Source organism: Eutrema salsugineum, unplaced genomic scaffold, assembly GCF_000478725.1.
Source record: "Eutrema salsugineum unplaced genomic scaffold, Eutsalg1_0 scaffold_11, whole genome shotgun sequence".
Classification (NCBI taxonomy): domain Eukaryota; kingdom Viridiplantae; phylum Streptophyta; class Magnoliopsida; order Brassicales; family Brassicaceae; genus Eutrema; species Eutrema salsugineum.
The window spans coordinates 5035710-5044748 of record NW_006256901.1 but is presented as its reverse complement, the minus strand read 5'-3'; the positions used below and the strand labels follow the sequence as shown (position 1 = coordinate 5044748).

The 9039-nt window shown below is 41.7% G+C and overlaps 1 protein-coding gene across 1 annotated transcript; it reads left to right on the top strand.

Moving 5' to 3' along the window:
- Positions 1–298: 298 nt before the first annotated feature.
- On the top strand, positions 299–3018 carry LOC18025944. Its single transcript, XM_024160869.1, has 2 exons — positions 299–2072; positions 2367–3018. The coding sequence occupies exons 1-2, from the start codon at positions 299–301 to the stop codon at positions 2831–2833; spliced, it is 2241 nt and encodes a 746-aa protein (XP_024016637.1). The 3' UTR covers positions 2834–3018.
- Positions 3019–9039: the final 6021 nt, after the last annotated feature.

Here is a 9039-nt window from a genome sequence, read left to right as displayed (position 1 = left end):
TAAAAAATGAGTTAAATCTGAAATTCTCCTTTTTTTAATATATTTCAAAATAACTTTTTAAGAAAAAATTACTATTGTACACATGATGGTTGACTTTGTGTTCGTACAACCTGTTTTGTCGTGATTATCTGTTTCTAATTATTTTGGTTAGTATAGACAGTAATTGTGTGTATTAAGGCAAGATCGGCAAGCTATAGAGAACCCGTGAGAAACATACCAAAATAGAGAGCACGAAGCTAATTATCCTCATCACTCAAAATCTCTTAAACCAATTCAAATAATCTCTCTCCCCAACACAATGGATTATGATTCAGAGTCGGAGCTCTTATCGCTCATATCTCAAATAAGTTATCTTGGCAGGTCTGCTACGGAGTCGTATTCGGTGCGGATGTCGGAGCTCGCATCACTCATCACTCAAATAATCCCTCTCGTCAGGTCCATGGATTTGGGCTCGCTGCCCAAGCCGGAATCACACATCATATCACTCATGAAGCAAATAATCTCTCTCTTTAGCTCTATATCCGCTTCAGAACCGGAATCGGAGCTAGTATCACTCGTTACTCAAATCATTTCTCTGGGCAGCTCGAAAGATTCGGATTCGGATTGGGAGCCAAGGCGGGATGAGAAGCTTATATTTCTGGTTAATCAAATATTTTCTCTCAAGCCAGAGCCGGAGATCATTACACTCATTTATGAACTAAAGTTTCTCGTCAGCTCTATAAATTTGAGTTTGGAGTGGAAGCTCATACCACTCATTACTCAAATATTCTCTATCTTCTCAGAGTCAGAGCAGGAGCAAGAGCAGCAAGAGCCTTCGCGGGTGTCGGAACTCGCATCACTGATTACTCAAATATACCATCTCCTTAGCTCTATGGATTTGGATTCGCTGCCAAAGCCGGACTCCGAGCTCATTTCACTCATCAAGCAAGGAGTCTTTGTCTTGGGTTCTATAACCGATTTGGAACCGGAGTCCGAGCTCATAATACTCACTACTCAACAAATATTTCTCGTCAGCTCTATAGACTCAGACCCAGAGTCGGAGTCGGAGCTCATATCACTCATTGAGAAACTACTCACTCTCGAGACAAAGCCGGAGCTTGTATCACTCCTTAATCAAATATTCTCTCTCGTCATCTCTATGAATCTAGAGGCGAAGCAGTTTGTTTCCTTGTGCCCTCAAGTAGAAGTAAAACTTGAAGAAGGAAAATTTCGTATGAATGGTGAAGTGCAGCAGAGGAGCGATAAAAAAAGGGAATGTTACCGTAGAAACATGGACTTCTACAGGATAACAACAGGAGAAAAAACTGCTCATTTTCGATGCCCAACCTGCAATGGGGAGGACCATGAAGAATATGCCAAGGCTCCACTTGAGGTCAAACACTATCTTCATCCCAAACATTCTCTTACTCTTGTCTTGTTGAGCGGAGTAATAGCCAGGAAATGCTATTGCTGTGAGGAATATCTCTTAGAGGTATTTTATTATTGCTCTGCTTGCGATTATGCTATGAATATAGCTTGTTTGGAGAAGAAACGACCCTCAACTATAGACCATCCGAAGTGGCATGATCATCAACTCTATCTGTTTCCAAGACAGGCTTCGTTAACTTGCAACTTATGTGCCTTGACCCATTCGAGCTGTCCTTTCTATATATGTCCCCCATGTGAATTTGTGGTCCATCAAAGATGTATCAGCTTACCACGTGTAATCAAGATATCTCGCCATCTCCATCGTATCTCTTTTACCCCCATTTTCGACCAAGGAGATCGGTCTTGTAGTATTTGTCGCAAAGAAATGGACAATGATTACGGGGGTTATTCTTGCATCAAGCATGGTTGTTCATATGCGGCTCATTCAAGATGTGCCACACAGAGCAATGTATGGGATGGTAGAGAACTTGACAGAGAGCCAGAAGACGTTGAAGAGGAAGAAGTTGAACCGTTTGTGAGGATAAGCGATGGAATCATTCAACATTTCAGTCATAAACATCATCATCTGAGACTTGTTGAGAACACCAGAAGAGATTATGACGACAACAAAGAGTGTCAAGCATGCATCATGCCAATCTATTACGGTAAATTCTACTCATGTATGCAATGTGGTTTTATTCTCCACGAAATATGTGCGAATCTTTCCTGCAAAATATATCATCCAGTACATGCACATCCACTCACTCTAGTGACAGACGATAGCTATGTAGTCGATACTAGGATTACATGTTCAGCTTGTCCTTGGTTGTGCACTGGTTTCTTCTATCGGTGCAGTAAGAAAGGATGTCATTTTAAGCTACATGTGCAATGCGCCTCAATTTCTGAGCCATTACTTCATGAAAGTCATATGCATCCTTTATTTCTAACATCTAAACCAGGAGAGCGAAGAAGATGTTCGATTTGTAAAGTTTCAAGAAATGCTTACACGGAAACACTCAATTGCATTGAGTGTGACTTTTCTTTGTGCTTTAAATGTGCTACTTTACCACAAAAGGTGAGGTATAAGCATGATAAACATATGCTCACTCTTTCTTATGGGAAGGAGACAAGTACCATGGCATGTTGGTGTGACGTATGCGAGAGAAAATTAAATCCAAAGGAGCGGTTTTATATGTGTGATGAGTACTGTTGTGCTACCCTACATATTGAATGTCTATTAGGGGTGGAGTTTTACATGAAGCCGGGTTCATCGTTGATATACTTGGGTAGAAAGTTAGATGTTCTACGCAACAATAACATGTCTCGACCAATTTGTGTGGTTTGTAAAAAGCGTTGTCAAGAAAAAGTATATTTCCATTGTTTGGGATCAATAGCATGTTCCCTAGACTGTGTTAAGTGGCTGTAATTGGTTTAGAGAGCCATTGCAATGGCTGAATAGTCATTGTTACTGGTATAAGAAATGTGGATGGAATTTGTATTGTGCTGTACTGCATTGGCAAACATTGATATGCCCAATACTTTTGTAGTATATTTCAATGAGACATTTCACTGTATAGAAGTGTTACAGAATAGGATATATTCCAAATATTATATCGTATATTCTCCTTGTATATTCTCTACCTTGCGTATCAAGTCTCGTCTGTAACTATATATACTCGTCAATATCAATGAGAAAGGCAACGCATTCTATTACGATTTACATGGTATCAGAGCAGGGAAAACTCTAAAACCCTAAAGCTCTCTTCCTAAATCGAAGTTTTTTTTTTCTCTTCTACACTAAAATCTAAACTTGTTCTTCGATGGTTGATCCAAAAAACACCATCGTTACTACGGAGACGATCTCGTCATCTCCTTATTATCTTTCTTCGTCAGATCATCTGCATCATGTTCTGACTCCTATTCTTCTAACTGGTGAAAACTGTGAGAAGTGGGCAAAAATAGCTCGCAGTAACCTCATCGCCAAACACAAACTTGGTTTTGTCGATGGATCTTTACCAAAACCTTAGAACGACTCTCCAGATGGATACAAACCAACTCTATGCTCGTCGGATGGCTCTATGCGAGTCTCGATCCCAAAGTTCAGAAGGCAATCTCCTTTGTCGACAACGCTAAAGCTTTGTGGGATAATCTAAGAGTTCGATACTCTATTGGTAACGCCTCTCGCGTTCATCAAATTAAAGCTTCTATCGTCGGTTGCACTCAAGACGGACAAGATGTTGCGGACTATTTCGGCAAGCTCAAAATCATGTGGGACGATCTTGATGACTTTGAGCCGCCTATTGAATGCTGCTGCAGCAATGGTACCTGTCCTCAGCGAGTGAAGCAGACACAGCGACGTGATCTCGAAAGGATACATCAGTTCCTTATGGGTCTCGACGCCTCTCGGTTTGGAACGACGCGTACTAATATTCTTAGTCGTCACATGAGTCTGGATCAGATCTATTCTGAAGTTATTGCTGAAGAGCGACATCTAACAGTTGCTCGAAGCAAGGAGGAAAGGATTGAAGCCGTAGGTTTTGCAGTAAAAGCTGGAGTCAACGCTATCACAACTGCTACTCGCTCTACTCAAGGACCATGCACTCATTGTGGAAGGTCTAATCATTCCGTGGATACTTGCTTTCAACTCCATGGGCTTCCCGAGTGGTGGATTGAAAAGAATGGTGATTCTCGTGGTTCTACTCGATCTGATGCATCAAGGGGTCGAGGCAGGGGCTCTCAGTGCGGACGAGGACGCGGTCGATCAGCTCCGCGAGCTAATAATGCTCAAGTTGCTACCGATGACGTGTCTCCTGAACTTCCAGGCGTAAGCAAGGAGACATGGTCCCAAATTCTACATCTTCTGAAATCTGATACCTCACACAGCAACGACAAGCTTTCCGGTAAGAAACCTTGTGCTGATTTTTTGCTAGACTCTGGAGCAAGCCACCATATGACAGGAGATGACGATATGCTTGTCGACGTACACGAAATACCTCGTAGTATCGTCGTTCTTCCTAATGGCAAGCACACATATGCTATTGAAGAAGGCACAATGCTTCTTGGCGATCATGTTCGCCTGAATCGTGTTCTCTATGTTCCTGATCTCTCCTGCACTCTGATCTCTTTGGCACATTTACTTCGCGAGATGTCCTGCTTTGCTATGTTTACTGACAAGTTTTGTGTTATACAGGACCGCACTTCGAAGATGCTGATTGGAGCAGGTGAAGAGAGAGAGGGGGTTTATCACTTTCGTGGTGCAGTTTCGGCTCAAGCGAATCATGTTCGGAAATCCAGCAAAACACTGTGGTATGAGCGTTTGGGTCATCCATCTACGAAGATTTTATCTAGTTTTTTATCTACTTTGTCGGATTTTGATCATTCTGGTAGTGAGAATAGTGATTTCTGCGAAGTCTGTATTCAAGCAAAACAAACCAGATCTAATTTTTCTGATAGTACTAATAAAGCAGATGCATGTTTTTCTTTGATTCACTGTGATATTTGGGGACCTTATACACTTGCATTTTCTTGCGGAGCTCACTATTTCCTCACCATAGTCGATGACCATTCTCGTGCTGTATGGACCTATCTTCTTCTTGCTAAAAGCGAAGTAGCTACTCATCTTAAACAATTCATCGCAATGGCTAAACAACAGTTCGATAAAACAGTTAGGACTGTCCGAAGTGACAATGGCAGTGAATTTTTGGGTTTGCGATCGTTCTTCAAGGATCACGGCATTCAGCATCAAACGTCTTGTGTCTACACACCTCAGCAAAATGGTCGTATTGAACACAAGCATCGTCACATCCTCAATATGGCACGCTCGCTTCTATTTCAGTCTTGTTTACCCACGCGATTTTTGGGAGAGAGCATCCTTACCGCTGCGTATCTGATAAATCAAATACCTACGCCTTTGTTAGAAGGGAAGACACCTTATGAGATTCTTCATTCTGTTCCTCCTACGTATGATCATTTGCGAGTGTTTGGGTGTTTGTGTTTTGCAAAAAGAGCTTCCGCTAAACGAGACAAGTTCCAAGAAAAAGGAAGAAAATGCATTTTTATGGGATATCCTCATAACCAGAAAGGTTGGCGAGTTTTTGATATCGAATCTCAAGACTTCTTTGTGTCTCGCGATGTTGTTTTTCAAGAGACTGTTTTTCCATTCTCGGACGACAAACATGTGGATTCTCCTCCTTCTAATGGAGCTACACCGCCTGTGTTACCTGCTGTTGATGAGATTGTTCAAGTTCTTGTACCTCCTGTGTTAGAAAACAGGGGGAGCTCCTCTTTGGATCCAATATCTCCGGAACCAGTGCCAGTATCTTCTTCCTCTACTGCACCCGCTGAGATCACTGTTGCACCCGCTGAGATCACTGTTGCAGCTCCGACAGATGACTCTGTTTCTTTTGATCTTGGCATAGAACCTCTTGGTCGTGGTCACTGCCAGCGTACGCGCTCAGTTCTGCTTGAGCCATACCACACGTATTCGGCTCGTTGTGATAAAACCCTCGTCTCTCTCAAACCTGAGTCCTCATCAGCATCTTCAGGTACCTGTTTTTACCCTATTTCACATTATATTTCGTGTGACAAGTTTGGTTCCTCGCATCAGCGTTTTCTTGCAGCAATGACCATGGTTGATGAACCGGTCACTTACAAAAAAGCTGTCGCTATTCTTGAATGGCGTGGAGCTATGCGCAAAGAGATTGACGCTTTGGAACTCAACGAAACATGGACTTTGGAACGGTTGCCACCTGGTGTAAAAGCTCTTGGTTCCAAATGGGTATATCGCCTCAAATTCAAATCTGATGGAACTTTGGAACGATATAAAGCACGTCTTGTTGCACTTGGAAATCATCAGCAAGAAGGTATCAATCTTTCTGATACCTTTGCACCTGTCGCCAAGATGCAAACGGTTCGTGTTCTTCTCAGTGTTGCTGCAATCAAAAACTGGGAACTCCACCATATGGACGTTCATAATGCGTTTTTATATGGTGATCTAGATGAGGACATCTACATGAAACCACCACCTGGTTTTCTGCCTGCTGATCCGTCGCTTGTGTGCAAATTATGGAAGTCTATTTACGGCCTTCGTCAAGCTCCTCGATGCTGGTTCTCTAAGCTGTCTACTGCTCTTCTCGATTATGGGTTTGTTCGATCACACAAAGACAACTCTCTATTCGCATATACTCGTGGATCTGTTGTTCTTCATGTTCTCGTCTATGTAGATGATTTGATTATTAGTGGCAATGATTCCGCTGTCATCACTTCGTTCAAAGCTTATCTGAGTCGATGTTTCAAGATGAAGGATTTGGGTAAATTGAAGTATTTTCTCGGCATTGAGGTGGCCCGCGGACCAGATGGTATATTTCTCTCTCAACGGAAATACTGTCTCGACATTATTGAGGAGTGTGGTCTTACTGGTGCTCGACCTGTTGACACTCCGCTTGAACAACAACACAAGCTTCTTTCGTCTACAAGTCCACCTTATTCAGCTCCGGAGCAATATCGACGCCTTGTTGGTCGACTAGTTTATCTGACTCACACTCGCCCAGAGCTTAGTTATGCGGTCAATATACTAGCTCAATTCATGCAAACTCCGCTTCTTGATCATTGGAATGCGGCTCTCCGGCTAGTGCGCTATCTGAAAACTGCACCTGGTCAAGGCATTGTTCTATCTTCGAAGTCTCCAATCCAGGTTAATGCTTACTGTGACTCTGACTACAATTTCTGCCCAAATACACGAAGATCATTGACTGGCTATATGGTTATGCTTGGAGATTCTCCTCTGAACTGGAAGACCAAAAAACAGGAACGGGTTTCTCTTTCTTCTACCGAAGCAGAATATCGAGCTATGGCCATGACTGCAAGGAATTACTTTGGCTTAAGGAGGTTCTTACGTTTCTTGGTGTTTCTCACTCTCAGCCGATGAACCTTTTCTGTGACAATGAATCTGCGCTTCAAATAGCAGCGAACTCCGTCTTTCACGAACGTACAAAACATATCGAGAGCGACTGTCATTTCATTCGTGATGAGATTACTGCTGGTGTTATTGCTACGTCTCACATTTCTACTCACCAACAACCAGCAGACATATTCACTAAAGCTTTAGGTCGTGACCAGTTTCAGAACTTACGGTCCAAGCTGGGCGTTCTTAACTTACACGCTCCATCTTGAGAGGGAGTGTTACAGAATATGATATATTCCAAATATTATATCGTATATTCTCCTTGTATATTCTCTACCTTGCGTATCAAGTCTCGTCTGTAACTATATATACTCGTCAATATCAATGAGAAAGGCAACGCATTCTATTACGATTTACAAGAAGTACTTTATCTTGTTAGAGCATGTTCAATGGTAGATACTCTAATGGGGTTTTTAATAAATATTTTATTATAAATTTAAAGTTGAGAATCCCTCTTAAGAAATTTTGATTTTGCATGCTTCAATGGTAGAACCCCTAATGAGATTCTTAAAAAAAAACTCAGTATATATTATTTTGACTAATAATATGATTTAATTCACCATAAGTTTCTTGAAGTTTTGTTCTATGAATTGTGTGATTCAGAAAATAATGGCAAAGATGGCAAACCCTTTTTACAAAATAATGGTCATGTTTTCTTTCCAAGCCTGATCAAAGAACCCGTAAAGGTAACTCGAGCCAGAGCCTATACAAACAATAGAGTTCAACTAGTTATTAAAGCTAAGTATCATATAAGCAAATAGCAAAGAGAACTTACTCGAATACAGCTATGCTTAAAACTCAAATATCATAAGACAGAACAATCTGGTTTTTACCTCCATGCAAGTGCCACTACAAGACTAATAATGTCCTGCCTGAAGGAATAACAAAATGACGGAGAAACTGATGGAACAGACCTCATTCTTCCTGACATAATTCATCCAGCAGCTTTTGTGTCGCTTCATTAACCTCCACGTTTTCCATCTTCAGGCGCCGACGCATAGCAGGAGGACTCTTTCCTGCTGCTGCATATATTCTTATCAAATGATTCAAAGATTTCTGTGCCTACTTCATCTTTTCCCTTCTTTAATATCTCTACCAAATTCTCAGCTCCATTAACATCTTTCTTTTCCTCGAATTGGCTCATCAAAGTCCTGATTGTTTCCTGTGATGGTAACCACTTGCCACCATCTCCTTTGCCGATATATACTGCCTCGGATATACATTTGAGTGCTTGTGCCGTATGGTCACACCAATTTTTCAAAAGAATCACTCTGCTCCTATACCAAATTTGTTGTTTCTAGTGACAAAATATTCTAAAGGGTCCCTGCTAGAGCGAGTTAAGAAATGTAACGGGCCGAAACCCGTTACATTCCTTAACTCGCTCTAGCTGGACCTAGTGAGCTTCATTGCGTTAAAAGGGAAACGCGGATTCACTTGGGGGGGGGGTGTGGAGGCGAGCCCTCCACGGTATGGTTTCCTTTTATGGCTAGATTTAGGTTTTCCTTTCTCTAGTGGATTTGGGAGTCGGGTTTTTGGGGCTATAAATACAAGGCTTTAGGGTTGTAAATTATTCATTTACACAAATAATAAGAAAATCCTAAACGAGTGTTTGCCTCAACTTGCAATTTCTTTCTTAAGTTGATTGCTTTCTTCGCGCTTGATTCACAACA